Source organism: Oncorhynchus clarkii, chromosome 23, assembly GCF_045791955.1.
Source record: "Oncorhynchus clarkii lewisi isolate Uvic-CL-2024 chromosome 23, UVic_Ocla_1.0, whole genome shotgun sequence".
Classification (NCBI taxonomy): domain Eukaryota; kingdom Metazoa; phylum Chordata; class Actinopteri; order Salmoniformes; family Salmonidae; genus Oncorhynchus; species Oncorhynchus clarkii.
Window position 1 is genome coordinate 54526316 of NC_092169.1, and position 23426 is coordinate 54549741.

The following is a 23426-nucleotide window of genomic DNA, read 5'->3' on the forward strand; positions in this document are numbered from 1 at the left end:
AGACTAGACCACATGTCAGGACACTACAGACTAGACCACATGTCAGGACACTACAGAGTAGACCACATGTCAGGAGTCAGGACACTACAGACTAGACCACATGTCAGGAAACTACAGAGTAGACCACATGTCAGGAAACTAGACTAGACCACATGTCAGGACACTACAGACTAGACCACATGTCAGGACACTACAGAGTAGACCACATGTCAGGACACTACAGACAAGGATACTTTGTGGATAAATCAGTTCTGTTCAGACAGGGATACTTTGTGGTACCATAGACATTTCTTCTATGGATTCTGATATTAATTTATCATCTGACTCTGTCTCTCTCTCTGTCTCTCTCTCTGTCTCTCTCTCTGTCTGTCTCTCTGTCTCTCTGTCTCTGTCTCTCTGTCTCTCTGTCTCTGTCTCTCTGTCTCTCTCTCTGTCTCTCTCTCTGTCTCTCTGTCTCTGTCTCTGTCTCTCTGTCTCTCTCTCTCTCTCTCTTTGTCTCTCTCTCTGTCTCTCTCTTTGTCTCTCTGTCTCTCTCTCTGTCTCTCTCTTTGTCTCTCTGTCTCTCTCTCTGTCTCTCTCTCTCTCTCTCTCTCTCTCTCTCTCTCTTTGTCTCTCTGTCTCTCTCTCGGTGTTGACTATCTTTGTTGTAGTGTTTTCATGGGCCATTCAGAATAAATCATTTCTGAAGCATTTCTTCTTCTCATTACATAAATGTAGTATTAGATCATGACGATGTTTCTTTGTGCTTGGGGTTTCACCTAAAGCATCACTGATGCTTTCTCTGCTTCCTGTGGATAAATGTCTATTTCCTGCAGCATCAGCGTCTGTGGAGAAACGTCTAGTTCCTACAGGTCATGTCTAACAGGACAGAAGTCAACAGATCTGCTGATAGGGAGAAAACAGCCTCTTCTTTCCCCGGGGGGATGAGGAATCTTCCTCTATCCGTTGACAGCTCTCCATTTCTGCTTAGTAGAGCCAAAAAAGAAACCAATGGATTATTGAAAATAATGACGTGGGCAAATCAATCACCTATCCTCCTTTAAGACTAGGATCATTACAAATATTGCACTAAACTATCAAAGATTAAATCCACTTCTTCTGATTTTTCATTTAGAATGAAAAATCCATTATGAGAATGTCTTCATCAAATTCTAACAAGTATTCAATCTATTTTAGTTTCTGAAGTTAGTGTTTTTGGGACATTCAAAGAGAAACAACACTATCTAAATATTGTTATATACCCAACTGACATGTTTCATTTCATACCAAGTTAGGAGAAGTGGCGTATTGTTGTGATCCACACAGTGAAGTCGGCCAATCCACTGAGATACCTTCTGGCTTTTAAATCCCAAATGTTTACGATGTTGTCATTCAAAACCATCCTGTACCATCTCTGACATTGTACTTAGAAAGCTCCCGTATCTCATTTGAAAGATGTGTAGAATTGGTTCTGACTTGAAGCGTGTAGGAAAGGAAAAGGCAGAAGACATTTGAAAGACCTTTGACCTTTGAGAAGTGCAGATACAGTTAGTTACATGCTTCAAGTGGCTGGAGCAGCACACGGGGAAATTGATTTAGCCGTTAATCCATTTTTAAGGTCAGAGGAACTTTTTACATTATGTGGTCGGTCTTACCTTTTAAACTGCTAATGGCGTCAGGTTAATTGAACACCATAGATTTTACAGACAGACGGACGGACAGAAACAAACAGAAACAAACAAACAGACAAACAGACAGAAACAAACAAACAGACAGAAACAAACAAACAAACAGACAGAAACAAACAAACAAACAGACAGAAACAAACAAACAAGCCCGGCCCAGCCCTGCCCAGCCCAGGCCAGCCCAGCCCAGCCCAGCCCAGCCCAGCCCAGCCCATACAAATAATTGCTGACATGGTTTTAGTTGTGCGTCGTACCTCTCAGTCAGCTGGTAACCAAACATTAACCTGCTTAAATGATGACATGGTTTTAGTTGTGCCTCATACCTCTCAGTCAGCTGGTAACCAAACATTAACCTGCTTAAATGATGAGATGGTTTTAGTTGTGTGTCGTACCTCTCAGTCAGCTGGTAACCAAACATTAACCTGCTTAAATGATGAGATGGATTTAGTTGTGTGTCGTACCTCTCAGTCAGCTGGTAACCAAACATTAACCTGCTTAAATGATGAGATGGTTTTAGTTGTGTGTCGTACCTCTCAGTCAGCTGGTAACCAAACATTAACCTGCTTAAATGATGAGATGGTTTTAGTTGTGTGTCGTACCTCTCAGTCAGCTGGTAACCAAACATTAACCTGCTTAAATGATGAGATGGTTTTAGTTGTGCGTCGTACCTCACAGTCAGCTGGTAACCAAACATTAACCTGCTTAAATGATGAGATGGTTTTAGTTGTGTGTCGTACCTCTCAGTCAGCTGGTAACCAAACATTAACCTGCTTAAATGATGAGATGGTTTTAGTTGTGCGTCGTACCTCTCAGTCAGCTGGTAACCAAACATTAACCTGCTTAAATGATGAGATGGTTTTAGTTGTGTGTCGTACCTCTCAGTCAGCTGGTAACCAAACATTAACCTGCTTAAATGATGAGATGGTTTTAGTTGTGTGTCGTACCTCTCAGTCAGCTGGTAACCAAACATTAACCTGCTTAAATGATGAGATGGTTTTAGTTGTGCGTCGTACCTCTCAGTCGCTGGTAACCAAACATTAACCTGCTTAAATGATGACATGGTTTTAGTTGTGTGTCGTACCTCTCAGTCAGCTGGTAACCAAACATTAACCTGCTTAAATGATGACATGGTTTTAGTTGTGTGTCGTACCTCTCAGTCAGCTGGTAACCAAACATTAACCTGCTTAAATGATGAGATGGTTTTAGTTGTGTGTCGTACCTCTCAGTCAGCTGGTAACCAAACATTAACCTGCTTAAATGATGAGATGGTTTTAGTTGTGTGTCGTACCTCTCAGTCAGCTGGTATCCAAACATTAACCTGCTTAAATGATGAGATGGTTTTAGTTGTGCGTCGTACCTCTCAGTCGCTGGTAACCAAACATTAACCTGCTTAAATGATGAGATGGTTTTAGTTGTGTGTCGTACCTCTCAGTCAGCTGGTAACCAAACATTAACCTGCTTAAATGATGACATGGTTTTAGTTGTGTGTCGTACCTCTCAGTCAGCTGGTAACCAAACATTAACCTGCTTAAATGATGAGATGGTTTTAGTTGTGTGTCGTACCTCTCAGTCAGCTGGTAACCAAACATTAACCTGCTTAAATGATGAGATGGTTTTAGTTGTGTGTCGTACCTCTGTCAGCTGGTAACCAAACATTAACCTGCTTAAATGATGAGATGTTCTTGGGTTTGTTTTCTAATGTTGGACTGTTAAACGTTAAAACATATTTGTAAAGCTCTGTGGACAGATGGTTAGATGGTTTATCAAAGTGCCAGACAGGCACACGGCAACGACAGCTGCTGCTGTCATGAAGGGGAATGTCTTGTGGCGTTTGTTAGATATCATTACCTGTGGAATAGGACGCAGGGCACCTTCCTCCCCTCCGTTCAGACGCAGGGCACCTTCCTCCCCTCCGTTCAGACGCAGGGCACCTTCCTCCCCTCCGTTCAGCGGTTGTTGTTTTGATGTGTTTTATGTGACATTCAGCTAGGAGACACTCAATTGCATCTCTAACCAATCAGTGTCTTTAAAAAGCCTACAGAGACACCCTAATGTGATGGCCAGTCGATGCAAACAGAAAGACAGACAGAGAGAGAGAGAAACAGACCACGCACAGATAAACAGACCACTCTCTCTCTCTCTCTCTCTCTCTCTCTCTCTCTCTCTCTCTCACACACACACACACACACACACACACACACACACACACACACTCGCACACTCCGGGGTAGCTGAGGCAGGCAGATGACATGCTGAGTGAGTCTGGAGGGGGCTCTGCTGCTGTCAATGTCTGTTTACCCTGCAATCTATCTACACAGAGAGAATAACCATGTTAACCCTGCAATCTATCTACACAGAGAGAGAATAACCATGTTTACCCTGCAATCTATCTACACAGAGAGAATAACCATGTTAACCCTGCAATCTATCTACACAGAGAGAATAACCATGTTTACCCTGCAATCTATCTACACAGAGAGAATAACCATGTTAACCCTGCAATCTATCCACACAGAGAGAGAATAACCATGTTAACCCTGCAATCTATCTACACAGAGAGAGAATAACCATGTTTACCCTGCAATCTATCTACACAGAGAGAGAATAACCATGTTAACCCTGCAATCTATCTACACAGAGAGAGAATAACCATGTTTACCCTGCAATCTATCTACACAGAGAGAATAACCATGTTAACCCTGCAATATATCCACACAGAGAGAGAATAACCATGTTAACCCTGCAATCTATCTACACAGAGAGAGAATAACCATGTTTACCCTGCAATCTATCTACACAGAGAGAATAACCATGTTAACCCTGCAATCTATCCACACAGAGAGAGAATAACCATGTTAACCCTGCAATCTATCTACACAGAGAGAGAATAACCATGTTAACCCTGCAATCTATCTACACAGAGAGAGAATAACCATGGTTACCCTGCAATCTATCTACACAGAGAGAGAATAACCATGTTTACCCTGCAATCTATCCACACAGAGAGAGAATAACCATGTTTACCCTGCAATCTATCCACACAGAGAGAGAATAACCATGTTAACCCTGCAATCTATCCACACAGAGAGAGAATAACCATGTTTACCCTGCAATCTATCCACACAGAGAGAGAATAACCATGTTCACCCTGCAATCTATCCACACAGAGAGAATAACCATGTTTACCCTGCAATCTATCTACACAGAGAGAGAATAACCATGTTAACCCTGCAATCTATCCACACAGAGAGAGAATAACCATGTTAACCCTGCAATCTATCTACACAGAGAGAGAATAACCATGTTAACCCTGCAATCTATCTACACAGAGAGAGAATAACCATGTTAACTCTGCAATCTATCCACACAGAGAGAATAACCATGTTTACCCTGCAATCTATCCACACAGAGAGAATAACCATGTTAACCCTGCAATCTATCCACACAGAGAGAATAACCATGTTTACCCTGCAATCTATCTACACAGAGAGAATAACCATGTTAACCCTGCAATCTATCCACACAGAGAGAATAACCATGTTTACCCTGCAATCTATCTACACAGAGAGAGAATAACCATGTTAACCCTGCAATCTATCCACACAGAGAGAATAACCATGTTAACCCTGCAATCTATCTACACAGAGAGTAACCATGTTTACCCTGCAATCTATCTACACACAGAGAGAGAATAACCATGTTTACCCTGCAATCTATCCACACAGAGAGAGAATAACCATGTTAACCCTGCAATCTATCCACACAGAGAGAGAATAACCATGTTTACCCTGCAATCTATCTACACAGAGAGAATAACCATGTTAACCCTGCAATCTATCCACACAGAGAGAGAATAACCATGTTAACCCTGCAATCTATCTACACAGAGAGAATAACCATGTTTACCCTGCAATCTATCCACACAGAGAGAATAACCATGTTTACCCTGCAATCTATCCACACAGAGAGAGAATAACCATGTTAACCCTGCAATCTATCCACACAGAGAGAATAACCATGTTAACCCTGCAATCTATCCACACAGAGAGAATAACCATGTTTACCCTGCAATCTATCTACACAGAGAGAATAACCATGTTAACCCTGCAATCTATCTACACAGAGAGAATAACCATGTTAACCCTGCAATCTATCTACACAGAGAGAGAATAACCATGTTAACCCTGCAATCTATCCACACAGAGAGAGAATAACCATGTTAACCCTGCAATCTATCCACACAGAGAGAATAACCGTTAACCCTGCAATCTATCCACACAGAGAGATTAACCACGTGTCTTTAGTTATAAACAATACACATAACCATGTTTATTTACAGTTATAGAGACAATACACATAACCATGTTTATTTACAGTTATAGAGACAATACACATAACCATGTTTATTTAGTTGTAGAGACAATACACATAAACATGGGATAACCACAGGGATGCTGGCCCATGTTGACTCCAATGCTTCCCACATTTGTTAAGTTGGCTTCCTCTGCTCTCTCACTTCAGACTGGCTTCCTCTCCTCTGCTGTCTCACTTCAGACTGGCTTCCTCTCCTCTGCTGTCTCACTTCAGACTGGCTTCCTCTCCTCTGCTGTCTCACTTCAGACTGGCTTCCTCTCCTCTGCTGTCTCACTTCAGACTGGCTTCCTCTGCTGTCTCACTTCAGACTGGCTTCCTCTCCTCTGCTCTCTCACTTCAGACTGGCTTCCTCTGCTCTCTCACTTCAGACTGGCTTCCTCTGCTGTCTCACTTCAGACTGGCTTCCTCTCCTCTGCTGTCTCACTTCAGACTGGCTTCCTCTCCTCTGCTGTCTCACTTCAGACTGGCTTCCTCTGCTCTGCTGTCTCACTTCAGACTGGCTTCCTCTCCTCTGCTCTCTCACTTCAGACTGGCTTCCTCTGCTCTGCTGTCTCACTTCAGACTGGCTTCCTCTCCTCTGCTCTCTCACTTCAGACTGGCTTCCTCTGCTCTGCTGTCTCACTTCAGACTGGCTTCCTCTCCTCTGCTGTCTCACTTCAGACTGGCTTCCTCTGCTGTCTCACTTCAGACTGGCTTCCTCTCCTCTGCTCTCTCACTTCAGACTGGCTTCCTCTCCTCTGCTGTCTCACTTCAGACTGGCTTCCTCTCCTCTGCTGTCTCACTTCAGACTGGCTTCCTCTGCTCTGCTGTCTCACTTCAGACTGGCTTCCTCTCCTCTGCTCTCTCACTTCAGACTGGCTTCCTCTCCTCTGCTGTCTCACTTCAGACTGGCTTCCTCTGCTCTGCTGTCTCACTTCAGACTGGCTTCCTCTCCTCTGCTCTCTCACTTCAGACTGGCTTCCTCTGCTCTGCTGTCTCACTTCAGACTGGCTTCCTCTCCTCTGCTTTCTCACTTCAGACTGGCTTCCTCTCCTCTGCTGTCTCACTTCAGACTGGCTTCCTCTGCTGTCTCACTTCAGACTGGCTTCCTCTCCTCTGCTCTCTCACTTCAGACTGGCTTCCTCTGCTCTGCTGTCTCACTTGGCACCTTTAATAGCCGTGTGACCCAGTTTGAATCCAATTGAATTAAATCTACATATTTGGAGTAACCCCTACTTGCAGCCAGTAAGCCAGTTAAGATGACTTATTAGACAGTTTCTCCAGGCAGACTTAGTATTCTCCCTCTGCCTAGAATATTCTAGCAGCGTTGGTTGGTTCTCCACCACAGCCCAGCAGCATTATGAGTCACTGAGGCTACGCTCCAAAATGGCAACCTATTCCCTATATAGTGCACTACTTTTGACCGGGGCCTATAGCATAGGGTTCATAGGACCAAAGGGCCCTGGTCTAAAGTAGTGCTCTATATAGGGAATAGGGTTCTATAGGGCTCTGGGCTAAAGTAGTGCACTATATAGGGAATAGGGTTCTATAGGGCTCTAGTCTAAAGTAGTGCACTATATAGGGAATAGGGTTCTATAGGGCTCTGGTCTAAAGTAGTGCACTATATAGGGAATAGGGTGCCATTTGGGATACAGACACGGATGCATTTCTCATTTGCCGTGGGGGTCTCACTCAGAGCCATTGTTGCTGTAATGTTTGAGTAAAAAAATGTTCCACTTTAATGTTGAGTCCATGAATGTTTCCTCTGCATCTTGTACTGTTCTGTTCAATGTCGATGTCGATTGTGTCTCGCAGGTCAGAGGTGAACGATGAAGCTTCAAGGTGGACTGGACCTGCAGAGATGAAGGACCGGGTTACAAGGTGGACATGTCAGAAAACTCTCGGATGTCCCTGTCACCGTGTCAAGAACTCTAGGATGTCCCTGTCACCGTGTCAGGAACTCTAAGATGTCCCTGTCACCATGTCAGGAAACTCTAGGATGTCCCTGTCACCATGTCAGGAAACTCTAGGATGTCCCTGTCACCATGTCAGGAAACTCTAGGATGTCCCTGTCACCATGTCAGGAACTCTAGGATGTCCCTGTCACCGTGTCAGGAACTCTAGGATGTCCCTGTCACCGTGTCAGGAACTCTAGGATGTCCCTGTCACCATGTCAGAAAACTCTAGGATGTCCCTGTCACCATGTCAGAAAACTCTAGGATGTCCCTGTCACCGTGTCAGAAAACTCTAGGATGTCCCTGTCACCGTGCACTTGGCTGCAGGCCAATCAAATGCCAGTGGAATTGTGTCAGAAAATGCTGGCCTTCATTTCCGTGGGACATCGTGCTCCATCTCCCCCAGTCACGTGCTTCCTGATTTAAAAACGTGTCTTCCTGAAGTGTTTACGTTTCAACTGGAGTTGAAGGCCTGAAAACAACGTGATTATATGATTGACACATTGGGTTAATGACACATTGGGATTAATGACACATTGGGATTAATGACACATTGGATTAATGACACATTGGGGTTAATGACACATTGGGTTAATGACACATTTGGGTAATGACACATTGGGGTAATGACACATTGGGGTAATGACACATTGGGGTTAATGACACATTGGGGTTAATGACACATTGGATTAATGACACATTGGGTTTAATGACACATTGAGGTAATGACACATTGAGGTAATGACACATTGGGGTTAATGACACATTGGGTTAATGACACATTTGGGTAATGACACATTGGGGTAATGACACATTGGGGTAATGACACATTGGGGTTAATGACACATTGGGGTTAATGACACATTGGGGTTAATGACACATTGGGGTAATGACACATTGGGTTAATGACACATTGGGGTAATGACACATTGGGTTAATGACACATTGGGGTAATGACACATTGGGGTAATGACACATTGGGGTAATGACACATTGGGGTAATGACACATTGGGGTAATGACACATTGGGGTAATGACACATTGGGGTTAATGACACATTGGGTTAATGACACATTGGGGTTAATGACACATTGGGGGTAATGACACATTGGGGGTAATGACACATTGGGGTAATGACACATTGGGGTTAATGACACATTGGGGTAATGACACATTGGGGTTAATGACACATTGGGTTAATGACACATTGGGTTAATGACACATTGGGGTAATGACACATTGGGTTAATGACACATTTGGGTAATGACACATTGGGGTAATGACACATTGGGGTAATGACACATTGGGGTTAATGACACATTGGGGTTAATGACACATTGGGGTAATGACACATTGGGTTAATGACACATTGGGTTAATGACACATTGGGGTTAATGACACATTGGGGTTAATGACACATTGGGGTAATGACACATTGGGGTAATGACACATTGGGGTTAATGACACATTGGGGTAATGACACATTGGGTTAATGACACATTGAGGTAATGACACATTGGGGTAATGACACATTGGGGTAATGACACATTGGGGTAATGACACATTGGGGTTGATGACACATTGGGGTAATGACACATTGGGGGTAATGACACATTGGGGTAATGACACATTGGGGTAACATTTGGTTTTGATATTTTTTCCCTCTATGGCATAAGGTTCCACTATTGTGATATGAGATTAATCTGTAAAAAAATATATTTTAATAATAAACAGACAAATTATTCAAACTTGTGCATGTTAATCTTTTCATAATGAATTGGCTGGTTGACAGGACTCAATGCTTGTCGTTAGGTGAGGCTTTTCATAATGAATTGGCTGGTTGACAGGACTCAATGCTTGTCGTTAGGTGAGGCTTTTCATAATGAATTGGCTGGTTGACAGGACTCAATGCTTGTCGTTAGGTGAGGCTTCTCATAATGAATTGGCTGGTTGACAGGACTCAATGCTTGTCGTTAGGTGAGGCTTTTCATAATGAATTGGCTGGCTGACAGGACTCAATGCTTGTCGTTAGGTGAGGCTTTTCATAATGATTTGGCTGGTTGACAGGACTCAATGCTTGTCGTTAGGTGAGGTTTTTCATAATGAATTGGCTGGCTGACAGGACTCAATGCTTGTCGTTAGGTGAGGCTTCTCATAATGAATTGGCTGGTTGACAGGACTCAATGCTTGTCGTTAGGTGAGGCTTTTCATAATGAATTGGCTGGCTGACAGGACTCAATGCTTGTCGTTAGGTGAGGCTTTTCATAATGAATTGGCTGGTTGACAGGACTCAATGCTTGTCGTTAGGTGAGGTTTTTCATAGACAATGTGTGTTTACTATAAGAGAAAGCAAAACAGGTTGCACTAAATGAAAGTATGATATTATGACCTGCTAACCATCACATCTTCACTACATTCAATAGGATGGTGGGTTTAATGTATTCACATTTTGTAGATGATTCCATTTTGAAGTGTGTCGTCAGTCGGTGTTATTCACATTAAGTGTTTCTGCCCTCGACTTGGTCCTTTGTGTAAACTGATTATGCTCACAGAGGAGGTTAGATGACTTTAATGATGGTTCTACAGAAGGGAGAGGGAGGGAGACAGAGGAGAGGGAGACAGAAGAGAGGGGGAGACAGAGAAGAGAGGGAGACAGACAAGAGGGGGAGACAGAGAAGAGGGGGAGACAGAGAAGAGGGGGAGACAGAGAAGAGGGGGAGACAGAGAAGAGAGGGGGAGACAGACAAGAGAGGGAGACAGAGAAGAGAGGGAGACAGAGAAGAGAGGGAGACAGAGAAGAGAGAGGGAGACAGAAGAGAGAGGGAGACGGAGAGAGAGAAGAGAGGGAGACGAAGAGAGAGAGGGAGAGAGGGAGAGAGAGAAGAGAGAGAAGAGAGAGAGGGAGAGAGAGAAGAGAGGGAGACAGAGAAGAGAGAGGGAGACAGAGAAGAGAGGGAGACCGAGAAGAGCGGGAGACAGAGAAGAGAGAGGGAGACAGAGAAGAGAGAGGGAGACAGAGAGAGAAGAGAGGGAGACGGAGAGAGAGAAGAGAGGGAGACAGGAGAGAGAGGGAGACGGAGAGAGAGAAGAGAGGGAGACAGAAGAGAGAGAAGAGAGGGATACAGAAGAGAGGGAGACAGAGAAGAGAGAGGGAGACAGAGAAGAGAGAGAGGGAGAGAGAGAAGAGAGGGAGAGAGAGAAGAGAGGGAGACAGAGAAGGGAGGGGAGACAGAGAAGAGGGAGGGAGAGAGAGAAGAGAGGGAGACAGAGAAGAGAGGGAGACAGAGAAGGGAGGGGAGACAGAGAAGGGGGAGGGAGAGAGAGAAGAGAGGGAGACAGAGAAGAGAGGGAGACAGAGAAGAGAGGGAGACAGAGAAGAGAGGGAGACAGAGAAGAGAGGGAGACAGAGAAGAGAGGGAGACAGAGAAGAGAGGGAGACAGAGAAGAGAGAGGGAGACAGAGAAGAGAGAGGGAGACAGAGAAGAGAGAGAGGGAGAGAGAGAAGAGAGAGGGAGACAGAGAAGAGAGAGAGGGAGACAGAGAAGAGAGAGAGGGAGACAGAGAAGAGAGAGAGGGAGACAGAGAAGAGAGAGAGGGAGAGAGAGAAGAGAGGGAGAGAGAGAAGAGAGGGAGACAGAGAAGAGAGGGAGACAGAGAAGGGAGGGGAGACAGAGAAGAGGTAGGGAGAGAGAGAAGAGAGGGAGACAGAGAAGAGAGGGAGACAGAGAAGAGAGGGAGACAGAGAAGAGAGGGAGACAGAGAAGGGAGGGGAGACAGAGAAGGGAGGGGAGACAAAGAGAAGAGAGGGAGACAAAGAGAAGAGAGGGAGACAAAGAGAAGAGAGGGAGCCAAAGAGAAGAGAGGGAGACAGAGAAGAGGGAGACAGAGAAGAGGGAGACAGAGAAGAGGGAGACAAAGAGAAGAGAGAGGGAGAGAAGGAAGAGAGAGGGAGGGAGAAAGAGAGTCCGAGATGACATCAATTAATCCAGCATTTCAATTAAACTCATCAGCTCTTCCACAGCTCACCTCAAGAGACAGACGTGAGGGGAATATGATAAAACTGCTAAATAAAATGTCTTCCCTGGCAAAAATATTATTTCTGAGACTTTCTTCCCTCCTCCTCGCTAGAAATAATTGACTGAACCTAAATTATGGCCCGGCTTTTATGCAGCATCTCACTTGATTATTCCACTTCGATGTGTGTCCCAAATGCTGCTCTATTCCTTTTATAATGCATGACTTCTGACCATGGAATAGGAGTCATTTGGGATGCCCCCTAGGTCTGAGGGCCCTGGTTGAATGTAGAGCACTACATAGGGGGAAAAGGTGTGATTGTTTTGATTTATCTTAATTTAACTCGGCAAGTCAGTTAAGAACAAATTCTTATTTTCAGTGACGGCCTGTTCAGGGGCAGACCGACAGATTTGTACCTTGTTCGGGGATTTGAACTTGCAACCTTCCGGTTACTAGTCCAGCACGCTAACCACTAGGCTACCCTGCCGCCCCGAGAACCTTGGGACGCGGGTCCAAGGTTCTCCCACTCAGGACATATGGGACTCACAACATCCACATGGGGGTAATAAGAACAATTATTTATTCCAGAGAGAGCTGCTGCTACCTCTTAAACTCAGCAAAAAAAGAAACGTCCTCTACCTGTCAACTGTGTTAATTTTCAGCAAACTTAACATGTGTCAATATTTGTATGAACATAACAAGATTCAACAGCTGAAACATACACTGAACAAGTTCCACAGACATGTGACTAACATAAATGGAATAATGTGTCCCTGAACAAAGGGGGGAGGTCAAAATCAAAAGTAACAGTCAGTATCTGTTGTGGCCACCAGCTGCATTAAGTACTGCAGTGTATCTCCTCCTCATGGACTGCACCAGATTTGCCAGTTCTTGCTGTGAGATATTAACCCACTCTTCCACCAAGGAACCTGCAAGTTCCCGGACATTTCTGGGGGGAATGGCCCTAGCCCTCACCCTCCGATCCAACAGGTCGCAGACGTGCTCAATGGGATTGAGATCCGGGCTCTTCACTGGCCATGGCAGAACACTGGCATTCCTGTCTTGTAGGAAATCATGCACAGAACGAGCAGTATGGCTGGTGGCATTGTCATGCTGGAGGGTCATGTCAGGATGAGCCTGCAGGAATGGTACCACATGAGGGAGTTGGATGTCTTCCCTGTAACGCACAGCGTTGAGATTGCCAGCAATGACAACAAGCTCAGTCCGATGATGCTGTGACACACCGCCTCAGACTATGACGGACCCTCTACCTCCAAATCGATCCCGCTCCAGAGTACAGGCCTCGGTGTAACGCTCATTCCTTCTACGATAAACGTGAATCTGACCATCACCCCTGGTGAGACAAAACCGCGACTCGTCAGTGAAGAGCACTTTTTGCCAGTCCTGTCTGGTCCAGCGACAGTGGGTTTGTGCCCATAGGCGACGTTGTTGCCAGTGATGTCTGGTGAGGACCTGCCTTACAACAGGCCTACAAGCCCTCAGTCCAGCCTCTCTCAGCTTATTGCGGAGAGTCTGAGCACTGATGGAGGGATTGTGTGTTCCTGGTGTATCTCGGGCAGTTGTTGTTGCCAACCTGTACCTCTCCCGCAGGTGTGATGTTCCGATGTACCGATCGTTTGGAGGTGTTGTTACACGTGGTCTGCCACTACAAGGACGATCAGCTGTCTGTCCTGTCTCCCCGTAGCGCTGTCTTAGGCGTCTCACAGTACGGACATTGCAATTTATTGCCCTGGCCACATCTGCAGTCCTCATGCCTCCTTGCAGCATGCCTAATTTTTCTTTTGGTGTTTTTCATAGTCAGTAGAAATGCCTCTTTAGTGTCCTACGTTTTCATAACTGTGACCTTAATTGCCTACCGTCTGGAAGCTGTTAGTGTCTTAACGACCGTTCCACAGATACATGTTCATTAATTGTTAATGGTTCATTGAACAAGCCTGGGAAACAGTGTTTAAACCCTTTACAACGAAGATCTGTGAAGTTATTTGGATTTTACTAATTATCTTTGAAAGACAGGGTCCTGAAAAAGGGACGTTTCTTTTTTTGCTGAGTTTGTTACTGCTGTTACTAGTCCACATCACTGTGATCTCTACTTCACATGTTACTGCTGTCACTAGTCCACATCACTGTGATCTCTACTTCACATGTTACTGCTGTCACTAGTCCACATCACTGTAATCTGTATTCACATGTTACTACTGTCACTAGTCCACATCACTGTAATCTCTACTTCACATGTTACTGCTGTCACTAGTCCACATCACTGTAATCTCCTGGATGCCCACGGACATGTATCTATTCCACAAGAGATAGGCTTTCTCAGATTCCCCTGCTCTGGCAGCAGTAATAGGTTATATCCCAAACATGCACCCTATTCCCTTCATAGTGATCTACTACTACCTTTAAATAGGGTTCAAATGGCTCTGGTCAAAAGTAGTACACTATATAGAGAATAGGGCGCCATTTTGGGAGTCAGCCCCCTCATAGTATGTCTGCCTCGTCCACCGTGTGACCACTACTATGGCTGTTGATGGATTAGAGCAGACGACCTGTAGATTGGAGCCTGGTCTCAACCAGACCTGTCATCCATGTCCTGGTCTGAGTCTCCCCTCTAACATGGTGAACCACCCTCATCAGTACTATGTTGTCCTGGTCTGAGTCTCCCCTCTAACATGGTGAACCAGATTTAACCCTCATCAGTACTATGTTGTCCTGGTCTGAGTCTCCCCACTAACATGGTGAACCACCCTCATCAGTACTATGTTGTCCTGGTCTGAGTCTCCCCTCTAACATGGTTAACCACCCTCATTAGTACTATGTTGTCCTGGTCTGAGTCTCCCCACTAACATGGTTAACCACCCTCATCAGTACTATGTTGTCCTGGTCTGAGTCTCCCCTCTAACATGGTTAACCACCCTCATCAGTACTATGTTGTCCTATTTACTAGATTGCTGGTCCCACAGCTGCTGTTGCGATGCGTGCACACATACACACACACACACACACACACGCAATCAAGCACAAGCACAAGCATTTCGCTACACTCGCATTAACATCTGCTAACCATGTGTATGTGACAAATAAAATTTGATTTGATTTGATTTGAATCACACACACACACGTGCGCACACACACACACACACACGCAATCACACACACACACACACGCAATCACACACACACACACACACACACACACACACACACACACACACACACACACACACACACACACACACACACACACACACACAGGCACACTGCTGCAGTCTAGCTAGCACCACAGTATGTTCGATCAAAAGGATCTCCGCTCTTCCTGCAGTTCTGTAGTTTGTTCAGCATGATTATGACATGATTGATGATGAAATGCTAATTACCACGTCTTGGCAAGGGCCACATAATGTTGACGTTCACAGCTGGCCGTCCTGGAACGGGCCTAACTTCTCAATAAGCAAAGTAAAAACAAATCTAGTTGATTCAACTAATTGTCATTATGTACAGTGTGTCACATGACTGGTGCAGTGAAGAGAAAACACATCGATCAATAAGGGTAAAGGACTGCTTCTGTGACTGCTTCTGTGACTGTGACTGTGACTGCTTCTGTGACTGCTTCTGTGACTGTGACTGTGACTGCTTCTGTGACTGCTTCTGTGACTGCTTCTGTGACTGTGACTGTGACTGCTTCTGTGACTGCTTCTGTGACTGCTTCTGTGACTGCTTCTGTGACTGTGACTGTGACTGCTTCGGTGACTGCTTCTGTGACTGTGACTGTGACTGCTTCGGTGACTGCTTCTGTGACTGTGTGCTGGTACGACTCAATAATTCATACATTTATATCAGTTCTGTGACTGTGTGCTGGTACGACTCAATAATTCATACATTTCTATCAGTTCTGTGACTGTGCTGGCACGACTCAATAATTCATACATTTCTATCAGTTCTGTGTGCTGGTACGACTCAATAATTCATACATTTCTATCAGTTCTGTGACTGTGACTGTGTGCTGGTACGACTCAATAATTCATACATTCTATTATTTCTGTGACTGTGTGCTGGCACGACTCAATAATTCATACATTTCTATCAGTTCTGTGACTGTGACTGTGTGCTGGTACGGCTCAATAATTCATACATTTCTATCAGTTCTGTGACTGTGTGCTGGTACTGCTCAATAATTCAAACATTTCTATCAGTCCTGTGACTGTGTGCTGGCACGACTCAATAATTCATACATTTCTATCAGTCCTGTGACTGTGTGCTGGTACGACTCAATAATTCATACATTTCTATCAGTTCTGTGACTGTGTGCTGGCACGACTCAATAATTCATACATTTCTACCAGTCCTGTGACTGTGTGCTGGTACGACTCAATAATTCATACATTTCTATCAGTCCTGTGACTGTGTGCTGGCACGACTCAATAATTCATACATTTCTATCAGTCCTGTGACTGTGTGCTGGTACGACTCAATAATTCATACATTTCTATCAGTTCTGTGACTGTGTGCTGGCACGACTCAATAATTCATACATTTCTATCAGTCCTGTGACTGTGTGCTGGTACACTCAATAATTCATACATTTCTATCAGTTCTGTGACTGTGACTGTGTGCTGGCACGACTCAATAATTCATACATTTCTATTTGGTAGACTAAAGACAAGTAGGACAATAAGAAGAGGGATAAACACTTTAAAACATGTTTTACTTGTTAATTAAGACCAAATAACCATCCAAAGTACAGTATTGTATGACAGTGTTGTTTGTATACTAGACTACTAAATGGAAGAGTCAAATGCATTTTAGGCTATTGCTGGCTTCACTCATTCAATTAGAAACACGGTTTAGAATAATATTTCACTGGCGTCTCTCTCTCTCTCTCATATTCATGCTCGCTCTGCCCTGATCGCACTGCTGTAAACTCGTCTATGAGAAACGCGTAGTCTATTCGAGTCGGGCTGCCTGGCTACATCGCATCGTTAAAACCTTGGTTTAGAGGACAGGATAAGATATAGCGGCTACTAAAACAGCAACACAAATATGGTCGGGATGAGAGATGTGGTTTGCCTCCTGCTGCCAGCCGTCGTGCTGTTCGGCACATCGATGCAGGTGGAAGTGAAAGGTGGGAAAGAGGGAGAAAAAGCAGGGAATTTCATGGAAGATAAGCAATGGCTATCAACCATTTCTCAGTACAGCCGGAAGATCAAACACTGGAATCGCTTCAGAGACGTGAGTTGGCTATTTTAAATGAATACTATTTTGTTTGGAATAAAATTGAAAATATTACGCTGTAGGCTAATGATGTGAGGTTGAACGAATAGACTAGGCCACCGGGTGTGTCGTAACCTGATGGTAACCCTAGGCAGTAACGGAGGTGATATGTTTATAACCAGACAGGTAATGTAGCTAATTGCGCGGCACAGTTGACCCGCTCTTGAATGCGCCTCACTGATAGGCAACAATAACATGCAACGGCAACATGAATACAACGCAAATTCACCTCATGAATGCAATTCTAAAGGTTATAATAATACAGTTACTATAACAACGCTTCATTATGTGGAATCTGCTGCTTTATATATATATATATATATATATATTAGTTCGTCATAAGGTGTAGGCTATTATTTTTTTTAACCTTTATTTAACTAGGCAAGTCAGTTAAGAACAAATTCTTATTTACAATGACGGCCTAGGAACAGTGGGTTAACTGCCTGTTCAGGGGCAGAACGACAGATTTGTACCTTGTCAGCTCGGGGATTCGATCTAACAACCTTTCGGTTACTGGTCCCCCCCTCCCCAGGCTACCCCGCCCTGTGTATAAGACACGCTTTGGTTAGGCTCTAGCAGCATGTTATGCACTTGTATGTTTTAACTTGCTGGGTTGTTATTCCAGACTTAATCGATTTCTAACATCATGTCATGTCGATATAAACCGAGTTGGCGTTACAGTAGTATAGAGCCCCACTTCATTTTTTCCTAAATAATGTCTACTCCTTCATTTCTGCGCTAGTCTAAATCAATACACAGTTATTCAATGCACAGCCCTACACAATAACGTATTAGTTGCGTAGAAAATGCCCACGGACACATTTGGACAGATATTCTCGTAATAGGCTTATTCTGAAGGACAATGATACACTAGTCTATAGTTAACACAACACCGACGTCTATTGCAATGTTGATAGATGGGAGGTTGTTGATCCCGACACAAATCATACAGTGGGGTTGCAATACAAAGTGCTTGATATAATGCCCAGTGTCATAGTTGATCTGCCTCGTCTTTTGTAAAGTGGAAAACGATTTACTGTGTGTGTGTGTGTGTGTGTGTGTGTGTGTGTGTTCCCTATATCTTGCACTACTTTTAACCAGTTGTTCGTGGGTAACTTTGATTGATATTAAATCCTGACGTGGGTAACATTGATTGATAATAAAACCAGGGCATTGGGTAGAGAATGTATTTGCTGGTCAATATTTATGTCTCTGGTTGCCCGCTGCTTATAAAATCTGCCTCTATAGTCGGAGACTGTTGAAGAAACACAAGAGGCAACACACAGAGAAAACAAGCCCATGACTCACCCTGTGGACTCGCTGTCCGGCCCGTGACTCACCCTGTGGACTCGCTGTCCGGGCCATGACTCACCCTGTGGACTCGCTGTCCGGCCCATGACTCGCCCTGTGGACTCGCTGTCCGGCCCATGACTCACCCTGTGGACTCGCTGTCCGGCCCATGACTCACCCTGTGGACTCGCTGTCCAGCCCATGACTCACCCTGTGGACTCGCTGTCCGGCCCATGACTCACCCTGTGGACTCGCTGTCCGGGCCATGACTCACCCTGTGGACTCGCTGTCCGGCCCATGACTCGCCCTGTGGACTCGCTGTCCGGCCCATGACTCACCCTGTGGACTCGCTGTCCAGCCCATGACTCACCCTGTGGACTCGCTGTCCAGCCCATGACTCACCCTGTGGACTCGCTGTCCAGCCCATGACTCACCCTGTGGACTCGCTGTCCAGCCCATGACTCACCCTGTGGACTCGCTGTCCGGCCCATGACTCACCCTGTGGACTCGCTGTCCGGCCCATGACTCACCCTGTGGACTCGCTGTCCAGCCCATGACTCACCCTGTGGACTCCCTGTCCAGCCCATGACTCACCCTGTGGACTCCCTGTCCAGCCCATGACTCACCCTGTGGACTCGCTGTCCAGCCCATGACTCACCCTGTGGACTCCCTGTCCAGCCCATGACTCACCCTGTGGACTCCCTGTCCAGCCCATGACTCACCCTGTGGACTCCCTGTCCAGCCCATGACTCACCCTGTGGACTCCCTGTCCAGCCCATGACTCACCCTGTGGACTCCCTGTCCGGCCCATGACTCACCCTGTGGACTCCCTGTCCGGTTGGTTATAAGCTGTAAGTTCTGCTTGATTTATTTATTGTTTTGTTTTTATTTATTTGTTTATTTGTCTTTATTTATTATTTTATGTATGTATTTATTTTTTTGTTTGTTTGTTTGTTTGTTTGTTTATTTATTTCTTTTTAGAGAGACTCGATTCATTCTCTCCTGTCACGCTCCCAAACCCAGCCAATCACATGACAGGAAAAAGGGGATCCACTTGTGTGGCACAATGGCACCAGACCAGACAGTGGGCAAAAGACTGTGTGTGTCAGTCTGTCTCTGTGTGTGTGTGTGTCAGTCTGTCTCTCTCGCTGTGTGTGTGTCAGTCTGTCTCTCTGTGTGTGTGTCAGTCTGTCTCTCTGTGTGTGTGTCAGTCAGTCTCTCTCTGTGTGTGTCAGTCTGTCTCTCTCTGTGTGTGTGTCAGTCTGTCTCTCTCTGTGTGTGTCAGTCTGTCTCTCTCTGTGTGTGTCAGTCTGTCTCTCTCTGTGTGTGTCAGTCTGTCTCTCTCTGTGTGTGTCAGTCTGTCTCTCTCTGTGTGTGTGTCAGTCTGTCTCTCTCGCTGTGTGTGTGTCAGTCTGTCTCTCTCTGTGTGTGTGTGTGTCAGTCTGTCTCTCTATGTGTGTGTGTCAGTCTGTCTCTCTGTGTGTGTGTGTGTGTGTGTCAGTCTGTCTCTCTCTGTGTGTGTGTGTGCGTCACTGTTTGTACGGTGGAGACTGAGCTGAGGACTCCCCCTCAGTGCCAAGGACAGGAACACAACACATGGCTTCATCTCAATGCCAGGGAAGGATACTTAGGGAGTGTCCCAAATGGAACCGTATTCCCTATATACTTCCCTATCCAGGGCCTTCAGAAATTATTCACACCCCTTGACTTATTTACAGCCTGAATTCAAAATTAATTAAATTGTTGTTTTTCTCCCTCACCCACCTACTGTATGTACACACAATATCCCATAATGACAGTGAAAACACGTTTTTAGATAAATAAATACAAATTAAGTACATAAATATCTCATCAATCAATCAAATGTATTTATAAAGCCCTTCTTACATCAGCTGATGTCTCAAAGTGCTATACAGAAACCCAGACTAAAACCCCAAACAGCAAGCAATGCAGATGTAGAAGCACAGTGGCTCGGAAGAACTCTCTAGAAAGGCCAGAACCTAGGAAGAAACCTAGAGAGGAACCAGGCTATCATTTACATAATTATTCACACCCTAGAATCAAAACTTTACCGATGCACCTTTGGCAGCGAATACAGCTGTGAGTCTTTCTGGGTGAGTCTCTAAGAGCTTTCCACACCTGGATTGTGCAACATTTGCCCATTATACTACTAGAAATTCTTCAAGCTCTGTCAAATTGGTTGTTGATCATTGCTAGACAACCATTTTCAGGTCTTGCCATATATTTCCAAGTATATTTAAGTAAACACTGTAACTCGGACACTGAGGAACATTTACTGTCTTCTTGGTAAGCAACTCCAGTGTAGATTTGACATTGTTTTTAATTTGTTGTCCTGATGAAAGGTGAATTTGTCTCCCAGTGTCTGGTGGAAAGCAGATTAAACCAGGTTTTCCTCTAGGATTTTGCCAGTGCTTAGCTCCATTCAGTGTATTATTTTATCCTGAAAAACACCCCAGTTCTTAACGATTACAAGGATACCAATAACATGATGCAGGCACCATTATGCTTGAAAATATGGAGAGTGGTACTAAGTAATGTGTTGTATTGGATTTGCCCCAAACATAACACCATATTCAGGACAAAAAATGAATTGCTTTGCCACATGTGTTGCAGTATTACATTAGTGCCTTGTTGCAAACAGGATGCATGTTTTGGAATATTTGTATTCTGTACAGGCATCCTTCATTTCACTCTGTCATTTAGTGTGTATTGTGGATTAACTACAATGTTGTTTATCCATCCTCAGTTTTCTCTTATCACAGCCATTAAACTCTGTAACAGTTTTAAAGACACCATTTACCTCATGGTGAAATCCCTGAGCGGTTTCCTTCCTCTCCGGCAACTGAGTTAGGAAGGACGCCAGTATCTTTGTAGTGACTGGGTGTATTGATACACCATCCAAAGTGTAAATAATAACCATCATGCTCAAAGGGATATTAAATGTCTGCTTTTAATTTTTTTTTTTACCCATCTACCAATAGGTGGCCTTCTTTGCCTTGTGTGTAGGTCAGTGATGGAAACATCTCAATGGAATCCATTTTAAATTCAGGCTGTGACACAACAAGATGTGTGAAAAGTCAAAGGGGAGTGAATCCTTTCTGACGGCTCTGGTAAAAAGGGAATAGGGTGCCATTGGAATAGGGTGCCATTGGAATAGGGTGCCATTTGGGATAGGGTGCCATTGGAATAGGGTGCCATTGGAATAGGGTGCCATTGGAATAGGGTGCCATTTGGAATAGGGTGCCATTGGAATAGGATGCCATTGGAATAGGGTGCCATTGGAATAGGGTGCCATTTGGAATAGGGTGCCATTGGAATAGGGTGCCATTGGAATAGGGTGCCATTGGAATAGGGTGCCATTGGAATAGGGTGTCATTGGAATAGGGTGCCATTGGAATAGGGTGCCATTGGAATAGGGTGCCATTGGAATAGGGTGTCATTGGAATAGGGTTCCTTTTGGGATGCAGCCTTGGTCTCAGTGGAAGGATACTTAGAATCTGTGGTTCTACAGCAGGGTCTTTAAACACAGCTGTTTCAAATAACCAACTCGTCATCAATCTTTGAACAAAAAACGCACCCAGGAGGGGCCCCAGGACCAAGTTTGTGAACCCCTGATCTACAGCATAGCAGCATTGTGATGGCAGGGCGAGACCAATTTTATCCAAAGCCGAGTTTCCAAAGCTTTCATCCATTTTCTAATGAGTGGTGCCTGCATGAATGGAACTCACTCTCCTGGTGTTGCAAGCACCAAAGCCACAGTGCTCCACCAACTGAGCCACAGAGGACTGCACTGAGATGCATCATCTAACTAAGAGATAATGAGCAGATTATCTCTGAACCGAAGTGAAAACATTGACGCCAACAGATGCTTGCATGGAAGATACAGAATCTGTCTGTCGGTTGGTCAGTGTATCTGTATTTCTGTGTCTGTCTGTCAATCTCTCTGTCTGTCTGTGTGTGTCTGTCTGTCTGTCTGTGTGGCTGTCTGTCTGTCTCTGTCGGTCGGTCTGTCTGTGTATCTGTATTTCAGTCTGTCTGTCTGTGTCTGTCTGTGTGTGTGTGTGTGTGTGTCTATGTGTCTCCTACACAGCAGGGTCTACTAAGGACTCATTATGAGTGCTGATGACGTTACAAGTCAACCTTGTCATCACACTGTGACTCTGTGGGGATTTGGCATGTCAACCTTTTCAGTCGCTACCACAGCAGCTCTCATATTGCAAAATACATCACTTAAAGTCACTCTCTGTAGTCAGAATGTGCACACAGACACCGTCATCTCCTCAAGTGCTGCGGCAAGAGACCGAATGCAGTGTGTGAGGATGGATGGCAACTGGATAGAGAGTTGAGCTTCCTTTTCCTATAGCACATCATTAATTTATATCCTAGACAGTCTGGAAGCTAGTCAACATCCTCTTTTAGGATCCAGGCTGTATCACATCCGGCTGTGATTGGGAGTCCCACAGGGCGGCGCACAATTGGCCCAGCGTCGTCCGGGTTTGCCTGGTGTAGGCCGTCATTGTAACCTTTTGGGGCGGCAGGTAGCCTAGTGGTTAGAGCGTTGGGGCAGTAGCCTGAAAGGTTGCTAGATCGAATCCCCGAGCTGACAAGGTTAAAATCGGTCGTTCTGCCCCTGAACAAGGCAGTTATTCCACTGTTCCTAAGCTGTCATTATAAATAAGAATTAGTTCTTAACTGACTTGCCTAGTTCAATCAAGGTTATTGTAAATAGTTAAAACAGAGAGCTTGAAGAATTGTGTCTTTCTGCTTCCTTACATTCTTCCTGCTTCACAGACCCACTTTAGTTGGAGGTATGAGGTGCATCGCTTTCTCGGGCTTTAGC

The 23426-nt window shown here is 44.8% G+C and overlaps 2 protein-coding genes across 2 annotated transcripts in view; both read left to right on the forward strand.

Moving 5' to 3' along the window:
• Positions 1–7935, forward strand: part of LOC139382066 (activating signal cointegrator 1 complex subunit 1) — a 33016-nt gene extending 25081 nt beyond the window's left edge. The window contains exon 10 of the mRNA XM_071126035.1: positions 7833–7935. The gene's annotated coding sequence lies outside the window, so the exon portion shown is untranslated. The remainder of the gene's footprint in view (positions 1–7832) is intronic.
• A 9002-nt stretch (positions 7936–16937) lies between these two features.
• The window catches only part of LOC139381651 (testican-2-like), a 120781-nt gene continuing 114292 nt past the window's right edge, over positions 16938–23426 (forward strand). The window contains exon 1 of the mRNA XM_071125332.1: positions 16938–17233. Within this exon, the coding sequence (XP_070981433.1) occupies positions 17045–17233 (189 nt within the window). The 5' untranslated portion in view covers positions 16938–17044. The remainder of the gene's footprint in view (positions 17234–23426) is intronic.